Genomic DNA, 23,341 nt, shown 5'->3' on the forward strand with positions numbered 1-23,341 from the left:
CAGTAGTTTGCATTACTGCCTTACTACCTTGGCTTTTCTAGTTTGATTCCTGGCTGAAGCATCTTCTGTGCAGAGTCTGTATGTCCTCCTTATGTCCGATTAGGTCTTGCAATCTTAGCTTCTTCTTAGATCCCATCATTATGCTGATGTTTTGAAATGTAATCCTCAGCATTATCCAGAGCTGTTTTTTGGTGTGCGCGTGTGTATATGTGTTCTGCAGATGCTGACATCCCTTCCAGAATTAGTTTTATGCAAAATACTTGTAGCGTGCCAGGAATGACTCTAGCTCTGTTGTGACCCTGAACAGGATAATGAGAATGTTAGAAAATAACGTGAATGTTAGAAAATGAATGAGTGAATGAATGAACACATTAATTGATCAATACAGAAAATGGCAACTGAATTTAGGGTGGCATGGAAGTCCAAGCCATATGAAATTACTCTACAATGGAGATCATAAAACAACTTAAGTAAGTTGTATGGATATGCAATTTATTTTAGAAACTGTACATAACATACTCATTGAAATTAAATGCTTTACCAAACAATGAGGTCTGATGGCATTGGGGAGGGGGTCAGCAATGGCCCCCTGTTATGCAAACTATTTTATACAACTATGGAAGTTGAAGTTTATATGTCAGTCTGCATTGCAAGCTAAGATACATATGCATGTGTGCTTTGTAAAAGTCTTATTTGTTAAATTTCAGTTGAGAGATGAAGATAGAAGTCATTTAGATTTGCGTATTAAAAACAATCATAAAGCTCTAGAATTTTAAGTTACAATGAATTGCAGAGGGTAACATATTCTCTGTAACAATACAAATAAACAACTCAGAGAGTAGAAAAAGTTATCTTAAGAAAATGGATGGATGCAGAAAATGGATGGATGGATGCACATAGGTCTTTAGAAGTTAACAGAGAGCATCCTGTTGATCTGAATAGAAACATTCCTCAAAGGACAGTTTAATAGGCTGTGCAGAACCATAACAGATGGTAAAATAGTTATATTAAAATGGGATGTTATGTCTGACTAAACAGAAATGAGAGGCTGTAGCAGGAATCCTTTACTGGAAGTGAAAGAACAAATGATGAAGGATAGAAAAGGGAAAGTGATACTACAATTTCATTGGAGGAGCTGTCAGGAAGCATTAATAATGTCTGATGAGGACCAGATTACAGTGTATTTGACTGAAAATAAGAAAGACGTTTGATTTGTGACTGCATATGATGCAAATGCCAAAATGTAGAGACTTGTGTACACATATCTTGGCATATTCTTGAAAAGATCACAAATCTGGGGACATTACAAGTCTGCATCCATGGCATAACTATAGTAAAGCTAAAGCTATGTGTCAGAAGTAACAAATAGAGAAGATAACAGTGAGCGAATTGTTCTTTCAGCAGGGAGATTATGGAAAACAGTATTTTTATTTACCCAGGAGCAGGATGGTTGTGAACATTGTAATGATATGCAGACTGCGACACTATGCGGTGACTGTGTGGTGTTTTATGCGACATCATGCCTGTGTGGACATTCTTATATAGGCAACATTTTAAGAGCATTTAAACAGGGAGTAGTGGAGTATGGAAGTGCTATCAGAAAGGAATGATGTTATGATGCTATGGCTGTCATGTTAATAATGTTGAAGGAAAACATAAATTCAAGTCAGGTATTAGAGATTGTGAATATGTCTAGTAGGTGACTGACAACTGTTTATCGCATCGCAGATGTAGATGGTACATTTTGCTGGCCTTGAGGTCTGAAATAATGCCTATCTTTAAATCCTAATAGATGTATATGCACAATCAGTTATTCACTAGGAAACTCCTCTTCAACTCTGTTTGTCTTTTCAACTGGACACAGCACAGAAAATGTCCTGAGCTTTACCTTGGATACATAGCTAAAATTAAACCTTAGAGAGACCATCAGACTAACTTCAGTATGTGAAAGTGATATCAGCATGCTGGCCTTTGGATATGTACCCTATTTCTTGCTTCATTATGAGCATCTGTATTGTTCCTGCAGTCAGCTAAAGGAAACTCCAAGGCTTTGCTTCTCATTGCCTGATTCCATCGCATGTTTGTCATTATAGAAGGGCTTTGAATTTCACAAAGATGCAGAGTGGGTGGCATAACTCTCAAAAATCTTTGTGCATGAGTTCTGGACAAATCTGAAAATAAAGAGGGGGCCAAAAGCCTGAAATCAGGGACATATTTTAAATATTGTTCTTATAAAGTTAGAAATTGATAGAACAATAAGTTTTGCATTTGCATGCATTTTTATGAAGGGTATGAAGTCTGAAACTGAAATGTCTATCATTATTTAGTGATTTCAATACTCAGTTTTCTGAGAAACAGGCCAAAAAACAGTATGCAAAAATTCTGCAATCATCTGGGGACAGTTGAGTGGTAAGACTGGAGATGAGCAAGGAGGAGGTTGAAGATTAAGAGTTTGTATACATACTATACCTCAAGAAAAAGACTTCTACACAACAGTGTACCTCTCTTTTCCATTCCAGCAGCAAGGAACAACAAAACTGCTTCACCCTCAATTTTAGCAGCAAGCAACAACAAAGCAACATCACTTTGTACCCAGGCTAGAGCTGTAGTGGTCTCATTTGAGACCTGGTGCCACAACCCAATTTGGCTTTACTTGAGAAGCAAAAAAAAAAAAAGTCTGACCTTTGATATGACTCTCTTCTGTCATAAGGAAGAGAAGAATGCCAGGCCTTAATGCCCCATGCCATCATGCTGCACCTATTGCCCACTCTCAAAATTCATGAGAGGAACAAAACATTGAAAAAATTCCATCAGTCAACTGCTCACCCTACACATTATGCCTGGGGCCATTGCCCTCTTCAGCCCACCCTAGCTATCCTTCTGTCCCAGGCAGTAATAAGTCCAGCTGGCCTTCTTCTGTACAAGATCATTTTCCTTCTCACATATATTTACCCTCTGGGTTGTTTTATTTCTGATCTTTATAATTCCAGTGATTTTCCTCCCTGGATCCTCCTCAGACCCAAAGGTCATTTATCTGGTGTGCCACATGTGCAGCTGTTCCTTACTACCTCTAAAATTCTTGCTTGCTTCAAGGTTAATCTCCTTAAAATGGCTGTCTAACTCCAGTCTGTCTGAACTTTCTAGGATAGCATATTTAAAGGGACCAGTCATAATTTTATTACAGACATGCAACATAAAGCTGATTCTAAGTACAGAACATTCAGTTAACAAACTGATTCAAGTGTTAGAAGTAATAAATTTAAGAAAAAATTCAGATTATGATGAATGAGTGCCCTGACCTAAAATGCTATTTCCATTAAAATCTCATGTTTTCACTATCCAGACAGCCAAATTTGGGATTTACTAGTATTTTTCCTGGTATTATGGAAAATAAGTGTCCTTAGCAATGGTTTTTGCTGGTGTTTGAAATACATTAAACACTTTATACTGCAGTATGCTTGTTGGGATCAGCCTTTTGTCACAAGGTAGGTACTTGTTTATAGGTTTTACTTTAAACAATTCAAACCAGAACCATAGGAAATGGACAGCAAAATTACTCTCTTAAACAATTCACATTTATTTAATCCACATTATGGGCTTTCATCCTGCAAAGTGACTTCATCAGAATGAGAAAACAGAGACAGTACAAAGGCACCTTATATACTCTTGAAACCTCGCATACTTAATTGAACAAGTTAAGCTAACTAGGGGTGAACCATTAAAATTTAAAGGCAAAGTGCTAAACACATTTAATACATGTACGACAAACACTGACTAATAAACCAAGAAAGACACATAGAAGCTAATTTTATTTATTTATTTATTTATTTATTTTATTTTACATTTGTTAACTGGGAAAGTCCGACACAGGTCCATTTTCAGCAGAGGCCTGGGGGGGAGGGGGCTCCAAATGTACAAAAACAAGTGTAAATACAGTAAAAGTATTACAGTGAGTTATCACAAAAACTAAGATTTGTTTAATGATATGTACACACAGGTGCATGTTTTTCTCACATACACACAGCAAAGGTTGGAAGCAAGTACCTGAGAAAGAAATAGTTAAAGATTTCATCTGAAAAAGGAAAACACATATATTAAAGGTGGTTATCATACATGGTGTAGTGTTAACTTTAAATCTTTCCAGTAGGTGGGTGATACACAGAATTTTAAACAGTTAGAGAGTCAGAGTTTTACTCCTGTAATGAGGTTCTCATTTATGAATTAATTTTGAGTGGGGGTTAGTCAGGGTTTGTACAGAGGGACAAAGCCACTGCATTTTTATGTATTTCCTAAGGGATTTTTTGAATTGGGATAAGGAGGGGTCAGTGGTGAGTTCAGCAGGAAGTAGGTTCCAGTTTTTACCAGCAGAGTTGGAGAATAGTGATTTACCAGCTGAATTGTTGGTTTTAACAGTTTGCACTAGCAATTTTTTTGGAAGAGTGAAGGGATTTTAGGTTACTGTAGGGGGTAATAATATTTTTCAGTATGGGTGTGCTGTCTGGTTGGTAGAGGATTTTGTGAACAACTATTAGTTGGTTATATTGCAGTTGATAGGGTAGTTCAAGCCAGTCTAACGATTGAAGGTTAAGGCAGTGATGGGTTCTATAAGCTGATCCTGTGGCAAATCTGGCAATTTTATTGTAGCACCTAGTTAATGTATTGAGGTTTGATTTGTACACAATGCACACTAATGCACAAATTGAACAGTTTCAATCCAACCAAGATCAAAGCCAACAAAATTGAACCTAGAACCAAAAACTTTGATTGAAACAGAATAAGCACATGTACTAAAAATGGATGTGAATAAAAATTAATATTTACAGTGTATAAGACCAAGGCCACACTACCCCGTAGAAGTTGGAAACAGCAGAAACCAGTTATCAAAACTGTCACAGCATAATAGAAATAAAATTGAAAGGACAGTAAAAAAATCACATATAAAAAGAAGCCTTAAGTTACAAAATGTTACTAACAGACACCAAGTCATTAAGTCCATGCCCATTGGTAGGATTAAGTTTTAGTTGACACTTTAGTTCTTTGAGCTCCAAGAGGTCCTTCCAGAAACCCCTCTGGCCATTGTTGTCAACATGGTCAATAGCAGAGAATTAACAAAGACTCAAGGGACTTTTTGAAAAGAGTTTCCAGAGGCATGTATAGTGATGCTATTATTTTTGTCACCATGGACATCAAGGATCTCTTTTTGGTTATTCCCCATAATTTGGGTCAAGATGGTGGTTTTATGATTATTTGTATTTTCAAAGTACACTAGACCACAATAAAATCTAGCTACTCATGGAATTAATGGGAATTGTCCTGGTGAACAATTGCATCTATTTTGAGGGGCAGCTTTTTAGACAAAGTACCAGGATAGCTATGGGAGCCACCTGTGCCTCGATCTTCGCCAACCTAGTGATGGCCCATTGGAAATGTAATTTTGTTTTTCAATCCAGTTACAGCAACATGTGGAGTTTTTACAGCTGTTACTTGGATGGTATCATTATTTTCTGGACTGCTGGCCTTTTAAAGCTCAATGAATAATTTTGTTACTTGAATGACAGCACTGTGTTTCGCAGTTTTGCCTTGAATTACTCTGTTGACCAAATTATCTTCCTAGATATTACAATCTCTAAAAAAATAGAGATAATTGTTGTTTTGAATCAAACATCTCTAGGAAGCCAAATTAGTCTAACTCTTTGCTGCACTTTTCCAGCTGGCATCTGCTACATCAAAAGAAGGTGCTGGTCAGGGGCCAGATGGTTAGGCTTGCCTGCATGATTTCACAACAGGAAACCTTTCTTCAGAAGAGTACTAAAATAAAAAATATTTCTGAGGTATGGAGCTATGCCTCCAGCCTTCTTAATGTTATTATGGGAGAGGTTACAATCAAACAGGACAAGTTGATTTTATTTCCCTTAATTGGGAAAGGAATTTCTTGCTCTGGTAGTGAAGTCCAAGTTATGACCTTAGGTAAGTACTGTAAAGCCCTAGTTCTCACATTTAATTTGGACTTTGTAGTTATTAAGTCTGTGATTATAAAAATACTGGAGCTTTTTGGCTGATGAACAGTTTCAAGTCCTAGATCCCTCCCCTAGCATTGTTTCAAGAAGGACATATCATTTACATCTCTTATAGAAAAAAAATATGTCCACTACTTGTAATTATTGCATAATGAAATGTGCCCATTGTAATCAATGTGGATTTATTAAGGAGGGCTCTGTTTTTAATATTGCAGGCTATGGTGATGTTTTCCTGAAACAGAGATTTTACTGTTTAATCTCTGGGGTAATTTACATTACACAATGCCAAGTCTGCTCCACTTTCAATATAAAAAAAACTGTAAAGCCCCTTAGAACTAGAATTTATCAGCATATGTATGATGTTGAAAGGAAAGATGAGTAGAATGCTGTTTTTTAACATATTAAGATGAACAAGTTCCACAGAGAGCAATGGCTGGCGGGGGTGGGGGGGGGGTGTCCCTGGAAGTACCTCTTGGAACTCAAAGAGCTAAGGTGGCAAATAGAACTAAATTCTAAAAATGGGCTTGGTCTTATTGACATGGTGTTTATTAGTAGCATTTTCTGGCTTACAGCTTCTTTTTACATGTGAGTTTTTTTATTGTACTTTCAATTTTATTTCTGTTATGCTGTGACAGTTTTGATTACTGGTTTCTGTTGTTGCTGAGTTCTATGGCTTAGTGAGACCTTGGTCTTATACATTATAAATATTCATTTTTTATTCACATCCACAAAGCTTTTGGTCTTAGGTTCTATTTTGCTGGGTTTAATCTTGGTCAGATTGAAACTATTCAATTTGTGTATTAATTTCTTTGGTTTTATGTGTCTTTCTTGGTTTATCAATCAGTGATTGTCATAGAGGTATTAAATGTGTTCAGCACTTTGCCATTAAATTTTAACGTTTCATTACTAATTAGCTTAACTTGTTCAATTAAGTAGGAGGGGTTTCAAGAGTATATAATGTGCCTTTTTCTTGCACTGTTTTTTTTTCCATTCTGATGAAGTCCTTTGCAGGACAAAGGCACTTAATGTTTATTAAATAAATGTGGATATTTTAAGAGTATTTTCGTGGTCCAGTTCTGGACTATGATGTTTGCAGATGACATTTTGACCTGTAGTGAGAGGTTAAGGAGACCCTAGAGAGGTGGAGATATGCTATAGAGAGGAGTAAAATGAAGGTCAGCAAGACTAACACAGAATATATGTGTGTGAATGAGAAGGAGGACAGAGGAATGGTGAGGATGCAGGCAGTAGAGTTGGTGAAGGTGGATGAGTTTAAATACTTGGGATCAACAGTTCAGAGTAACAGTGAGTGTGGAAGAGAGGTGAAGAAGAGAGTGCAGGCAGGGTGGAGTGGGTGGAGAAGAGTGTCAGGAGTGATTTGTGACAGATGGGTACCAGTAAGAGCGAAAGAGAATGTTTGTAAGATGGTATTGATATGAGCTATGTTATATGGGTTGGGGACGGAGGCACTGACAAAAAGACAGGAGTCAGAGGTGGAGGCGGCAGAGTTAAAGACATTAAGATTTGCATTGGATGTGATGAGGATGGACAGGATTAGAAATGAGTATATTAGAAGGTCAGCTCAAGTTGGACGGTTTGGAGACAAAAGCCATCGAGGCGAGATTGCATTTGTTTGGACATGTGCTGAGGCAGATGCTGGCTATATTGGAAGAAGGATGCTATGAATAGAGCTGTCAGGTAAGAGGAGGCCTAAGATAAGGTTTATGGATGTGGTGAGAGAGGGCATGCAGGTGGTTGGTGTGATGGAGCAAGATGCAGAGGACAGGAAGAAATGGAAACATATGATCCGCTGTGGTGACACCTAATAGGAACAGCCAAAAGAAAAAGAAGAAGATTTTCATGGTACAGTTCCTATGGTTTGAATTTGAATTGTTCAGTTGTATTTTGCAGCTTGTTTTGTTCTCTTTTACCTTAAAGAACTACAGTCATTAAGTAATAACTTGTACTAGTTGTTTACTTGCGATCCTAACTTTGTATCTCAAAAGCTTCTTTTTAGAAATCATACTGTTACCTAAACATAGACTTCTTGCATAATAAAATAACTATTGCTTTTAAATGTCTTTGTAGAAACAACCATTCTACAACAGCTCCCTCTGCAGTTAATAATATACAATATTGTAGGGAAATGTGATAATTATCATTTATAAGCAGCACTGAAAAAATATTGATGTTACAAAGTACCATAACTCATGCCCAGTGTACAGTTTTGTAATTACAAATGTCTATATCTGGTATTACTATTTTAGTGTATTTATACAGTTTAGGTAATAGCTAGAAAGGATACAAAATGGTGTATCCACTTACCCAATTAAAAAGTGATCCAATAAAAATAAAAAATGCAAAATCACTGCATAACTTCCAAATGGATGTACACATGTAACTGGCAGATATCACTATATAAAGATGCAACAAAATGGGTCTATTATCAACCATCAAATGGGGTAACCATCGAATAGCTGCCTTTCTCCATTGTAGTATAGTCTTGGAGTTGGTATATATAGTGAGGGGGTGTGGGGGCAAAGCCTCCTTGGTGGATTTGAAACACTTCCATGTGTGAGACAGAGAAATGTTGGACAAGTACTTACCCTGTCATGAAATGAAAGTTTGCTGTGTGAACTTTCAATGCCTATTGTTTGATGTGCAGCCATTTGATGGTTAGCCAATTTGATGGCCGAACATAGACCCTAACAAAATAGCAGGGTATGGTTAGCTAGAAAAATGGCAGTACTGATCATACAGGATTGGTGGTACTAAAGACAATTTAAAAAACAAAGAAGAGAGACAGTTTTAACTATACCAGTTTCACGTGTAAAGGAGGCAGATATCTGAGCAAAGAAATTACAATGGATGACACAGTATGATGCAGTCAATTCAATATTAATAGTAATACATACCTTACGAGTATAGACTGAATGGTGATGTAAGAGCAAGAAGATACAGTCAGAATTATTATCAAACATAGCAAGCATTATTTACAATAGGATTGTCTCTTCAGATGGAAAATATATGATAACATTTGCATTGGTATAGCCTAGATGTTACTCTGTATAAGAAAGGAAAACTGTTTGCTTTTAAATATAAGTGTAGCTTTGCAGATGCAATATAAGACATAGTGTACAATTTAAGAGGACATTTCCCCAAAACAAGAGCTTAATATCCAATACACATGCATGAAATTAAAAGGGAAGACATGACCAGGAAAAAAGTAAATGTGTCCAGTGTGACAAATGCTTATTGCAATGCTAACTATCCTGTTAAACACTTCTAAGGCATGTAAGTGCTTGAACCCATTGGCTGCAGGGAATGCCTCTAGAGTCCCCATGACACTCTAAAGAGAGTGAGTTCTCAGAAGATGAAGAGATATGTTATTACTACTCAAGAGGATGAGACAATGGTTTGTAATATGGAGTTCACTTCCAATGCTTAATTAGGGTGACGTGAGCAAGTGACTTTCTCAGTTACATATCATGTGTGCAAGTGATGCTGTCCCCAAACTGAGAAGCAAAATTATAAAACATGCAACACATTTGCAGCTTGTATTCTTAACCACTTTTCTACTCTATTAACCATAAGGAGAGTGTATAAAGCTTGTTGATTTTGTTCATTTTCTAAAAGAGCAAGGATAAATCATGAAAAGTCAGCTGCTTTCAGTATGATCAAAAGCTTTACAGCTTAGCATGTTATATTCTATATTCTAGCAGTGGGGAGAGTGCACAGCTCTATGATCGAAGTACAGTCTGTGAATGCAAAGTGGCACATGGTAAGAATCTGCACAACCACACAACTGTAAAAAGATAGCTGTGTAGCAGGCTGGCACTGCTGAACAATCCACTTAATCTGTTTTGTTTCTTTCTAGCTATTGTGGTGAGGTTTCTGACGAAGAGGTTCATCTGGGAGTATGACCCCACACTGGGTAAGTTAATATCTACTAAGGAATAAGCAACACTATTAAATGATTAGCACATATTTTATTTTATTTATACATAAAGACACTTCAGGGAATGTTACATCTGAGTTAGTCCACATCAGGTTCTGATATATTGACAGATGCATATACTGGTGGTTCTAATCAAGCAAAGTAAATATACAAATATAGCTGCTAAAAAATTAAAGCCTAAAGCACTTTTGGATGCAAATTATAATCTAAGCAGTGAGGTATGAGAGAATAAATGAAAAATAACAACACGTTGCATGGCTTCTGTCAATGCTGAAGTCATGATGCAGGCTTCATAGATTTGGGACCCAATCCCTATCATCTTTTAATATGATGGAACATTCTTTAACAGTGCAATCATGTTTTTTGGCTGAGGAGATATACTGATTATATATATATATATATATATATATATATATATATATATATATATATATATATATATATATATCTTCAACATGGGATGATTTAATGCTGTGTGAAGGAAAACATTATTCCTGGCAGGGATATTGTCTAAGCATGCAGAAGAAGTAGCTATAATGTGTAGCATACCATTCGACTGTCCCTGATTTTCAGGGGAGGTCCTGATTTCGACTCATTTTTTTCCCACTCTCATTCCAAATCCCTTATAAAACTTGTGATTGTGAGAAAAAGGTCTCTCCAACAACTAGATCTTCCACTCGGACGGTAAGTGCAATGGCTCAAAAAGACGAACCCAATACCAAAAAAGCAGCCAGAACACAAAATGAAGAGAAGCAAGACTTTAATTAAGTCTTCACAGTCACAGACTGATTTTAGCCAAAGGCCTTTTTCAATGCCTAAACCGGTCGGTGACTGTGAAGACTTAATTCAATTTTTAATTCTCCTCATTTTGTGTGGGAAAAAAGGAGTCATGGATTATAAGTAATACATAATGACAATAATTAGAGCTGCACACTTCTGCAGGTGCATGTTAATTCACATTATTTTATTCTGTTAGCTTCCAAGGTTAATAGTCATAATGTCGGAAAAATTGTCTCTGAATGTCCCTGATAGTCATAATGTCTGAAGAATTGTCTCTGAATGTCTCTGGTAATTTCTGGATTTGTCCCTGATTCTGGAGGTAAAAGGCTGAGAGCTATGATATGTAGGCTGTGACTCAGAATGAATGGTGGTTCTTTACTCACTGTAAATGATCTGCTAATCATTCTCTCCCTCTCTATCTGTCAAAATGTGCAAACATCTTAATCAGTCTTAATGGTGTGGCCTGTGTTCCTTAACTTCCTGATAATGTCCTATTACCAGACTCTGAAGTGAGCCAAAGTGCCATCTTCTTGACATTACACACTGACTTCTTCCTCTTTTTCTAGCAGACATCAGCCTTCATCCCAAAGGGATTCCTTGAACCTGGTTTCTTTAAGATAATTCTGAACTCTAACCATGTGCTATACAGTGTGGGAATCTCCATACAGAAATATACAATATCAATGCACATAGCTTACATATAGGGATTGTTTCTCAACCCTGTTGGCAGAAACAAAGTGTTCCCTGGATATTGTGCATGTATGAATTCTCTATCAACACTATGTAAATGTGAGAAGAAACGAAGGTGCGTACACTATAGGAACCCTATAAGCTAACATCTACTCATACTTATCATGAGAAAACAATTCAGCCAGTTTCATCATTGATGTGAGAGCCCACATTTCTGATGGGTTAAAGAAGTCACAGCCACAGCATGCCATACTCTAGTGCCCTGTGAGATAAGCATGCCAGGTACCAACATGCTAAAAAACAGCCAGAAACCTTTGTAATAGTAACTGACTGTAGAAGTGGCTAAAATGATCAAACAGGATAAAACAAGTGTGTGTGTGTGTGTGTGTGTGTGTGTGTGTGTGTGTGTGTGTGTGTGTGTGTGTGTGCGTATATATATTTGTTTTAATCACAGATTAAGTTTGACAGAAAACACGCCAAAAAGGTCATTGACTATTACCTTCATCTAATGGAAAACATGTCTAAAACAAGTGATCACAAATGTAAACAAATGTGTTACCTTTGCAATCACCACAAAGTACTTAAAACTTTACATTTACATCCCTTATGTGGGGGTCCACCCTCTCAGGCCACAGAAAGTAAATAAACTAACTCTGCAGTTGTACAACCACAGTGAAATAGAAAACCCCCTGAATGAAGTTCTAATATAAAATAATTTGACAACTTTCACGAAGCAAAGTAAGTTACCAGAAAAGTTGTCTTGTGATCAATGATCAATGCAGTCTGTGACCAAACTAATGGCTATCTACATATATATATATAGATATATATATATATATATATATATATATATATATATATATATATATATTATTCACTCCCTGCCCTTGGATCTAACTGCCTATGACTACTTGTTTGTCAACCACGGGTGCTCTCTCTCCCATTCAACAATAAAGTGGCCAGACCAGTTTCCCTCTTTAAAGGACATGCAGCAGATGTTACCAAACCACCTCTGGCTCAATCTTCCTTCTCTCTTCTGACTATTTAAGTTTATGTTAAGTACCTTATATCCAGATTTTTCCATATATTATTGTGTTTGCCTTGTTTTCCTGCAGCATGCACACTGGCAGTCTTAAAGCAGTATCTTACCCCCTACTCTTCCCCCTTGTATCATTTTTCCTCCCCTGTTAACAGTACATTTCTCAATATAACCTTCACATAGGTATGCCACTAGATGACCTCTGCTTCTGTAGGGGTTGTTGTGTCTTTGCAACCTGTCACTTTTCACACTCTCTTACTGATGTTCTTTCATATGTTTTTTTTTTTTTTTATTTTGATGCTGCCAATGTCTGTGATCTTGGATTTGTCTGGTGCATTGAATCCTGATCAATCATCAGGCCAGTGATTTAAAATTCTAACTTCCCCTGAGGTTGTTCAACCTTTGAGAATATTATGTTATATTATATTTATTTACTTGCATTTTGTAACCAAGTTGGGGAACTGGTACAAAGACTTTTTTTTACTTATGACCTGTGTTGGAAATCACAACCACATACTATGAAACAGAAATATGTTATGCAATAAAAATAATATATTTTCCAAAGTTAATAGAAATAATTTTGATGGTAGGTTTGGCAGTACTTTGTATACTGTGTAGGTGCATATCTCTATATATGCATTAAATCGTATGATTAAATATGAATGTATGTGTAATTTTGTGTAGCAATAACAATATAAACATGGATTAGTAAATTTGATGGTAGTTTTGTGTAAACAGCAGAGATCCCAGATTCAGCAGAATGTGCTCATAAAGCCAATATCCCTGTTTGACCAAGGTCCTGAAAACTTTGTTATGTTCTCAGGTAAATTCAGGCTATTCCACAGTGCGTCTGAAATCCCCAGGTAATCCCAAAGTAAAGCATGTCAGTTTACTGATGTTAGCTTGAAAAAAGATTTTGATCCTTTGGCTAGATTAAAGGGGAGTAGAAATTCTAACCAAAGTATGCAGTCATAGTTCCATAGTGAGTATGGGGGTTGTTTTATATTAAGTTTATAAGCAGAATGAGGGAAATAGCTGTTATTAAGTAGTTTAAATATTAATGAATTTAAGAGAATATTAGCTCTTCTGGTTATGCGTTCTTATCCGGGCTTAGATATAGGATCACAATAATATTCCATGTGTAAGTATTATGACTGCTAAACCAGATACTGAACCAATGAAGCACTGCTGTAATACACAAGGGTTGCCATTTAACAGGAGCAGACAGGAAGTTAACAGGAATCAGCTACACAAGCATCATAACTTCTGCTAAAATTTAGATTCTTGAGCCCTCGTCTGAGAGAAAGTAGATTTGGCAGAGGAGATTCCAAGAGATTATGTGCTTGTGAAGGATGAAGGTATCGTTGATATACTTGGTTTGAGCTTTTAGCTTACAGAATAGTGGCTAAGGAGATAAAGCTTATTGGAAATGATTGATGTTTGAAAGTTTTATTTTAACACAAACCCTCTGTGTGAAGAATTCAAGAAAACTGTTAAAAAAGCCAAATGTTTGTAAGTCTTATTTTATTACAAACTCTGCATGAAGAAACTAGGAAAACTGTTGAGAAGAACTGATGTTTTTAAGTTACGTTTTACCAAAAACTGTTGAGAAGAACTGATGTTTTTAAGTTATGTTTTACCGAAAACTGTTGAGAAGAACTGATGTTTTTAAGTTACGTTTTACCGAAAACTGTTGAGAAGAACTGATGTTTTTAAGTTACGTTTTACCGAAAACTGTTGAGAAGAACTGATGTTTTTAAGTTATGTTTTACCGAAAACTGTTGAGAAGAACTGATGTTTTTAAGTTACGTTTTACCGAAAACTGTTGAGAAGAACTGATGTTTTTAAGTTATGTTTTACCGAAAACTGTTGAGAAGAACTGATGTTTTTAAGTTACGTTTTACCGAAAACTGTTGGGAAGAACTGATGTTTTTAAGTTACGTTTTACCGAAAACTGTTGAGAAGAACTGATGTTTTTAAGTTATGTTTTACCGAAAACTGTTGAGAAGAACTGATGTTTTTAAGTTATGTTTTACCGAAAACTGTTGAGAAGAACTGATGTTTTTAAGTTATGTTTTACCACCAAATCTGTGTGTAGGAGACCCAAATAAAAATGTCGCTTTAACTGAATCTTCTTTTCTATTCCTCCAGGATTTACTGCAATATAACATTTTTTCACTGTACCTATAAGGCAAACTGGTGCTGCAGACTGTCCTTTTCTATCTATATCTGACACTTGTTGGGTGTATAAAATTGTTTTTTAATTTTCTGTACTTTAACGTAGGAATATATTCTGTATAAATATTGGAATAGGGATAGGTTGTGAGTACTCACCCATAAAATATGTGCATTTATTTCCATTGATTTCCTACCTTCAGTAGTTAAGATATGCAAGAATTTGTATAACAGCTTTAGTTAAGTACTTTTTTCCACTATAGCTTCAGTATTATTAAGGTGCTGGTCCAGTCAGATATTGAGCTATTTTTGTTCTGTTACTGTGGGTGGGGGAAGACCGCAATGGTTCTTATCTGATGAACCTTGAGTACAAGTTAGGATTAGGAAGTTTCAAACATGCACCCTTGTACACTTACTTATACAATTATTATTGTTTAACCAGATCTAGAGTACAATGGCATCTTTTTCAAGGGAATTGTGTAATCCTTTATGTGTTATATTAATTTAATAAAAGAAGATCATCTTCTTATAGAAAACAATTCAGGTTTTGAAGGTTAATTGTATGTTCACATATAAATAAGAATACTACTATATTACTTTTCTTAGCTATCACTCCTGAAGTGCATTACAGTGTTTATAAATGTTAATTTAGCCTGTCTGGATTGTTCTTTGTATTTACTTTTACTGTATCTAATTAAGCATTTGTGATTGTATTCCCCTGAGCTGTCCCCTGATCCATTGATGTCAGTGAACCACCACAATAATCAATCTTAAATAAAATAAATAATAACTGATGTAACAGTCATCCACACGAAACTCCACTCATGAAAAGTACCAATATCAAACTACTAATTACCAGAAACAACTGTTATTTAGTTAATGGGGTCCATGGGGTACAGCCAGCTGTATGGGTACAGCAGGAGATTGCCCCCCTTCACCCTGATAAGTTAATTGTCTGATTAACTTTCTTTGAAAAGGTCTGTTGGGCTGATCAAGTGGACAGGCCATGCCATAACCCTATGATCAACTACGAATGCCTTATATTTGACTGCACATGCCTTTTATACAATGTCATTGGCAGTTAATTTTTTGTTTTTATTTAAAAAAATGCACTTGAGACTTTGTGTATTTAATCTTCCTTACTTATTATCTATACTTATGAGCATGTTAACTAAAATGTCTTGAGGTCACAGACTGCTGTTGCCTATTTCGACAGTGATATCTTTTTAATACCCCTTGACAAGGGCATTCTTCATCTCTATAACAGCATGTTACATTTCCCACTTTTAACCTCCATGCCATTGCTCTGATTTTCAGGCCAATAAAGCTTTGTTCCTAGTTGACTTCTACTCCCAGTATAAGGTACTGTTGGGTGCTTTTCCTGATCCTGTTGAATGTATAGAACCTTTTTATGCTGCTGTGATGCTCACCTTGCTTACACTCACCTTACAATCATTGCCCAGAACCATGGCTTGAACCTTTGACTCTAGGATATACTGTGCTACAATGCTGCAGCTCCTTAGTGCAGTCAGGTGGAACAACCCTTTAACATTTATTAATCTCTACTGTAGAGTCCATTTCCTATCTCTGTTCTGTCCAGACATGTTGTATATTTATGATCCTGATGGAATGACCTCCAGTTACTTATCTTCTTAGTACTTGTTTCTTCCAGCTAGGGTAGGGTAAAGGGGGAAGCTGCATCAGACACAAGGTATTAGTGGACATGATTGGGAGATGCCACTTGATCAACAGTGCAGTACCGGTCTTCATTTCCTTACAGGCATTTCTGAAATGAAGAGAGCTGGTAGTGCTTGTGTGATGTTCTTCTTGTTTCACTGTTGCAGTCATTACATTTGGGCTAATCCTGCTGGCAGGTTGCCCTCAGTCGGCCTGAATTCCAAAGTCTTGGGTCCTGCATCAGCTGCTGTTGCCCCTTCCCTGACGTCAGGCCATCAGGGGTATAAAAGATGCATCCGATGCCATTTTCTTTTGTCTTTCTTGCTGCATGGTGCCCGAAGCAGAAGCAGTTCGCAAGTGCTGGTCGGCCAACTCCTGAGATTTTCGTGTTTGAGTTTCAGATCCGAAGTCTTCTATAAAGCTAAGTACCCCATTGGGGAAACTTTTTTCTTGCTCCAGACCGATATCAGAAAAAGTTAATAATTGTATTTCTTGTGGAAAGCAAATACCTCATAAGGACTTTCACTCTTACTGTATTCCTTGCCTAGGCCCTGATCACACCGTTGCTGGTTGTCGGTTTTGTGCTAGATTTAACCAATGCACTATTAAGCGTCGGTATGATTTTGCTTTAAACTATTTTGGACGCCGGTTTAATTATCCAGAAATGTTGTCGGATAGCCATCCGACTACCGGAGTTCACAAAAAATGCAAAGAAAAGGAGAGAGATAGACAACCAAGGCCCAAAACCAACGACGAAGCTTCTCCCAAGCCAGTCGCCAGTTTGCCGGTTCTCAGTGAGGTGCTTTCGTAGCCCCTGACACCCGCTACTTTAGAGTTGCAGCCCGCTATCAACATCCATGTGGAGTCGGCCATGCCGCTGGAAACTCAAGGTATTGGAGCCTTGGATACTATTCCTTCAGATGGGTCCGGAGCCACTGAGCAGGAACCGGCTTCTGAAGGTGTATTCAGACCTAAACATCTTTACATTAAGCCAACCTCAGCTTCAAAGGCAAAGACTAAAGCACCTTCTAAAGCAAAGAAACAAACTCAAGAGCCATGTGGACAGGCCTCTATGCCCAAAAAACAGATGCTGAAAATGGCCAAAGACTTAATTACCTTGATCAGGGGTTCCCATCCCCCTCCTGATAAGAGGCCTAGGCAAGAGACTGACTATGAATCTTCAGATCAGGTTTCTATTTCTTCTGATTCCTCTTCTGATCAGGAATATTGCTGGGCAAGAACGCTTGGCTGATGACTCTAGACTTAAAAGAGGCATACCTGCATGTCCCAATCAGACAATTATGCATAAGATACCTCAGATTCAAGGCTGGCTCAATGCATTACCAATTCTCTGCACTGCCCTTTGGCTTATCTACTGCACCCAGGGTTTTTACAAAGTGCCTGGCACCAGTAATTGCATTCTTCAGACAAAGAGGAATAGAAATATATCCTTACTTGGACGACTGCCTAATTCAAGCAGAGAACACGGACATTCTTCTACAGCATCTGGTGTTTGTAAAAAGACTTCTAACATGCCTAGGGTACACAGTCAATGAAAAGAAATCAAAACTAGTACCCTCTCAAGAGATAATATTCCTGGGTGCAAGCTTAAATACAACTGCTCAGATGGCTTATCTCACGCCAGACAAACAAAGGCAACTGACTACCTATTTCAAAATGTTGGCAACAAAGGCGCAGTTATCTGCAAGAAAAATTCTGCAGGCTTTGGACTTCATGGCATCCTGCATCTTACTAATTCCATATGCAAGACTGCATATGAGGAAACTTCAATGGTACCTAAAAAGTGTTTGGACTCAACATTGCTACAGCCTGGAAACAATGATTACTCTTATTCCCTGCCTACAACAGGAGTTTCAGTGGTGGGCTAAGACTTGTCACCAAAAAAAGGGACATCCATTCACATTACCCCCAGCCAGGCAGACACTAACAATGGATGCATCAGATTATGCCTGGGGGGGGGCCACATGGCAGGAAGATGCATTCAGGGCACATGGTCCTCAACCCAAATGCATCTACATATCAATCAAAAGGAGATGCTAGCTGTTCAGAATGCCCTGACAGCCTTCAAGGACCTACTTCATCCGGGACAACTACTGATAAAGACAGACAACACCATGGTCATGTGGTACATAAACAAGCAGGGGGGCACACATTCTTACCCCCTTTGCAGACGAGCCATGACTTTGTGGGACACAGCATTAACTTACCAAGTACATCTGCAGGCACAATTCCTGACAGGAAGGAAAAATACTCTGGCAGACGAACTAAGCAGAAAGATCATGGTTCCCCATGAGTGGCAGCTGGATCCACAAGTCTTCAGCATTATAACAAGGAAATAGGGATGCCCGGACATAGATCTATTTGCCTCCCCTCATAGCTACCAGTTAAAAATATTCTGCACAAGGACTTATTACAGACAAGCATGGAGGGTGGACGCCCTATCTTTCAGCTGGAAAAACCTATCAGTATATGCCTTTCCCCCCTCTGCCTCTCCTCCCCAAGGTATTCCTAAAGGTCAGACAAGAAAAGTCAAAAATGATACTGATTGTCCCAGACTGGCCCCGCCAGTACTGGTTTCCAATCCTAAAGAACTTGTCTCAATGGCCAGCTTGGGCCTTACCTCAAATACCTCATCTACTGTCCCAGCAAAACAATCAGATCCTGCACACTCAGGACTTTAAACCTGGCAGCATGGCGGATAATGTAGTCATACAAAACACACCTCTCGGTAAAGCTATGATGGATGTCATTTTGGAGGCCAGAAGGACTAGTACTAGAAAATCCTATGCTGGAAAATGGAAGAGATTCTGTGCTTGGAACCAGGCACAAGGAACTGATAAAGCAGTGCCAAATATTCCTAAGATTTTGCAATACTTAACTGATATGCTGGACAAAGGCCTATCTTTTTCATCTATTAAAATTCATGCCTCTGCCATTTCAGCTCATTACAATACAGAGCCACCCATCTTTTCTCATCCCTTATTAAAACAGTACCTTAGAGGAGCCAAAAATTTAAGGCCTCCAAGGAGATCACCAATGCCTGCATGGGACCTCAACTATGTCTTTGAAAAACTCACCCTGCCTCCTTTTGAGCCAGCTGCTACTGCTGATATAAAGTTTTTATCTTGGAAAGCAGCTCTGCTCCTAGCAATAACTTCTGCAAGACGAGTTTCAGAGCTACAGGCACTCACGGCTGTGGAACCTTTTATCATTTTTTATCCAGACAGGGTCTCTCTGAGGACAAACCCAACATTTATGCCTAAGGCGGTGTCCAGTGTGGCTCTTAACCAAAGTATTCATCTGCCAACATTTTATCCAAATCCACAGAACAAGGGGGAGAGAATTCTGCATTCTTTGCACATTCACAGACAGCTTAGATTCTACTTAGACAGAACCAAAGTTTTCAGAAAGACAGAGCAATTACTAGGGTCATATGCTGCAGGATCACAAGGAAAGGCTATCTCAAAGCAGACTATTTCAAAGTGGATAGGCCACTGCATTCGTTTCTGCTACTTACACTATAGCAAGCCAGTGCCTAAGGGCATTAGGCCACATTCAACCAAAGCTGCAGCCACTTCAGCAGCCTTTCTCAGGGGAGTGCTAACCAAGGACATTTTAGAGGCTGCTACTTGGAGTTCAGCGCACACCTTTACAAAGCACTATCATCTGCCACTCTACTCTAAATCCAGGGCAGGCTTTGCCACTGCAGTTCTGCAGGGCCTCATAGCTGCTCCTAATGCTGTTTAGCTCCAGCCTCCCATCCATAGCTTTGGGACTCTACCCAAATGTAATGACTGCAACACTGAAACACAAAGAACATAGTACAGTTGTGTACACTTACCATAAATGTAGATGTTCGAGTGTATTCACTGTTGCAGTCCAGGTTACCCACCCACCATCCCCCTTTTCTTCTGATGGAACCTATCTTTCCTTCTCTGATTTATACAACCTATGTGGTGTATTTGCTGGTAGATGAAGGTAAAGTTTATATTGGTGCATGTATTTATATATATATAAATTTTGACTACCCTTTTAGGGGGCACCTGACATCTGGGGCAAGAAAAACTAAAGAAAATGGCGTCAGCCGCATCTTTTATACCCCTGATGACCTGACATCAGGGAATGGGCGACAGCAGCAGACGCAGGACCCAAGACTTTGGAATTCAGGCTGACTGAGGGCAACCTGCCAGCAGGATTACCCCAAATGTAATGACTGCAACAGTGAATACACTTGAACATCTACATTTATGGTAAGAGTACACAACTGTACTTTCTAGGGTTAAGCACCTGAGCACTTCATGCTTCTTTTTCTCATAGGAAGTTAAGAGGAAAGGAAATTAACTTAGATTTCTACTGAGGAACAGCAACAGTCCCTAGGTGAGTCAGCTACGCCTCTGATTCCTCCCTTTGCACTTCACTCCCTGCTTCCAGATGGTTACTGTCTTCCTGGGAGACAATGACTATGTGCTTGCAGGGTCTATATTACGTGAACGAATGATCAAAATGTTGAGTACAACATACTCGACACACTTTGATCGCTTGTTCATGTAATCAAAACCTACAATCCCTGAAAAATACAAAATCGAAAGATTTTGTTTGTTCCACACCTTCCCTATACTAACATACAACAAACACACATGCAACCAATGCATACAAACCCCTACACACTCACACCATTTAAACACTTAAACACCTACACAAACACACATACTTTTAAAACAAAGTGGGGGGCTTCACCCCCCACACCCCCTTAATTTAATATACCAATTCCGAGATCTCTGTACATTGGGGAAAGGGAAATTTCCCGGTAATCGCAAAGCGACTTCTTACACAAGCAATTACTGGGAAGTTGCCCTTTCCCCAATGTACAATGATCTCGGAGTTGGTATATTGAAGAAAGCAGCCTCTAACCTAGCCATTCCAAACAGTGTAGCGTGTTTACGTCACATGCTACACTCACTAGCAAGGCCGACCAAAACATTTTGGAACTCCAAATTTCAACATTTGAAGTCTCCGATTACATGAACGTTTGATCAAAGTGTGTAGAGTATGTTGTACTCGACATTTTGATCATTCGTTCATGTAATATAGGCCCGTGCTTGCAATCAAGCATGGAGTGCTAGAAATGGCCCCTCAAAGTAGACTACTTTCACTTTCACTGCCTGCTGGCTGTCAATTTTAGACTGGGCAATCTACCATCAGTCCGTACTAGTTTAATAAGTATCATTGGATCACTTGTACTTCAGGTAGAGGCTATTCATGGCTTTATTACTTTTGAATCGGGTATCCTGGCAAACAGACCTTTGTTTATCTTTTTATTGAAGCATTTTCTGGGTAAAGCCCAGCAATATTTTATTTATTGGTATTTTTGTAACTATTCTAGTCTTTTTTCAGCTACAAGCCTGACAATAAAAGCAAGAATAAATGCAATATATATGCATCATTTTCAGGATAAAAAAGCAAAAGAACCATCATAGACACAGAGATAATGTGAAGCCACATAGATCAAGACCAAAGGCCGGGACAGAATCCCTGGACCTTGGAAACATGAAAGAGAGTTCCCAACCACAAGGTTATCATGCTACCTAACTAAGTAACCCGCTCAGAGTCAGGCATTTTGCATATTATGGTATATCAACCTTTTCTTAGCAGAATGCAGTTCACTTTGTTAGCCTATTAGCTATTGTTACCATCTATTTGCTAGGGCATGTTCTCTAATTTTACTTTTCTTTTTTTCCTATTATTATAATTCATTACTCAGTTTGCCCTACATGAACTGCCCTGCTTCATAATTTTGCTTCCTCTGGCTCTGTTGTACTCCATTATATCATTCAGTATATGTTCCTCACTGCATGATATTTCACTCACAATTCCATGCTGAATTGTTAAAACCACTTTTAAAGTCTGTGCTTGTTTTTTAGCATTTTTTTTTCATTCCCACTACATTAGTATCTCAGCATTTAATCAGTTTTAGGAAGGGATTATGAAAAACAGATCTAAATTTGAGTCAAAATCAGGGACATCCCTAAAAATCAGGGACAGTTGTGAGGTATGCTGATGCTTAGTGCTAGGTTTTAAATTCCTCATCATGATACTGATATCATAATTGTGTTGTCACCATTCCACTGTTTTGCCAAGCTGCTTGATCAACATTTAGGCAGGAGACATTAAATGGATAAAACATCTTGGCTCAGCCTGGAAGGAATATTTAACTCAAGTTGCAGTTTCGTCTAGGACATTATACCATATCAAGACTCAACGAGACCAGTGCCTGTGACCATTGTGCCAGTCTGGATATCATCAGCAAGTACATTTCTCTTATTCTCTAAGTCGAATGTGACTAATATCATAATAGGAATGGTTAAAGCACTAATCCTTCTCTTATATCATTGCTCTCTGTTGCACAGTTCTCTTGATCTGCCAGTGACTACTGTTAAGTCTTTTCCTATGCAGCACATAAAAGTTGCTGCTTAGTAATTTTACAGTACCCGCTTTGCATGATAATGCTATCTTAGTTTACTCTCAACAATATTGAGTGTTGAAGATGTAAAGTCCCTACAGAGCAGTGTCTTCAATTACCTCTTCACCCCATGACTAGAGCATGACAGCTACCTTGTCTATGGGAATTGTACTTTAATAGCCATGTTCGCCACTGGAATTCTACTTACCTAGATCACTTCAGTGGGATTATAATTTGGAGTTCTTGCTTTGCAGCATTAATATCTGTCCATTGAACATTCTTTCTTTCTGTGTCATCTGGCTAGTGGGACTTAAATGACCAGGAGTATCTTAGGAAACAGTTATTTTCTTAGGAGTAAAGAAGGACCTCAAAGGATGCCTTGTGGTGCATCCAATTACCACTGTATATCAGGTAGCCACATAAGATGCTGTGAACTCATCCCTGGAGAGCCATCTCTAATAAGAAGCATACATTTAGTATTTTTTTTCAGTGTACACACAGCAGTACTGCTTATTATGGTTTAT

At 38.1% G+C, this 23,341-nt stretch overlaps 1 protein-coding gene across 1 annotated transcript in view; it reads left to right on the forward strand.

Moving 5' to 3' along the window:
- The window catches only part of RERG (RAS like estrogen regulated growth inhibitor), an 865,035-nt gene that overhangs the window by 689,530 nt on the left and 152,164 nt on the right, over positions 1-23,341 (forward strand). The window contains exon 3 of the mRNA XM_044088443.1: positions 9,895-9,951. Within this exon, the coding sequence (XP_043944378.1) occupies positions 9,895-9,951 (57 nt within the window). The remainder of the gene's footprint in view (positions 1-9,894; positions 9,952-23,341) is intronic.

Source organism: Protopterus annectens, chromosome 11.part0 (assembly GCF_019279795.1).
Source record: "Protopterus annectens isolate FY-2018-M chromosome 11.part0, PAN1.0, whole genome shotgun sequence".
NCBI classification, from domain to species: Eukaryota; Metazoa; Chordata; order Ceratodontiformes; family Protopteridae; genus Protopterus; species Protopterus annectens.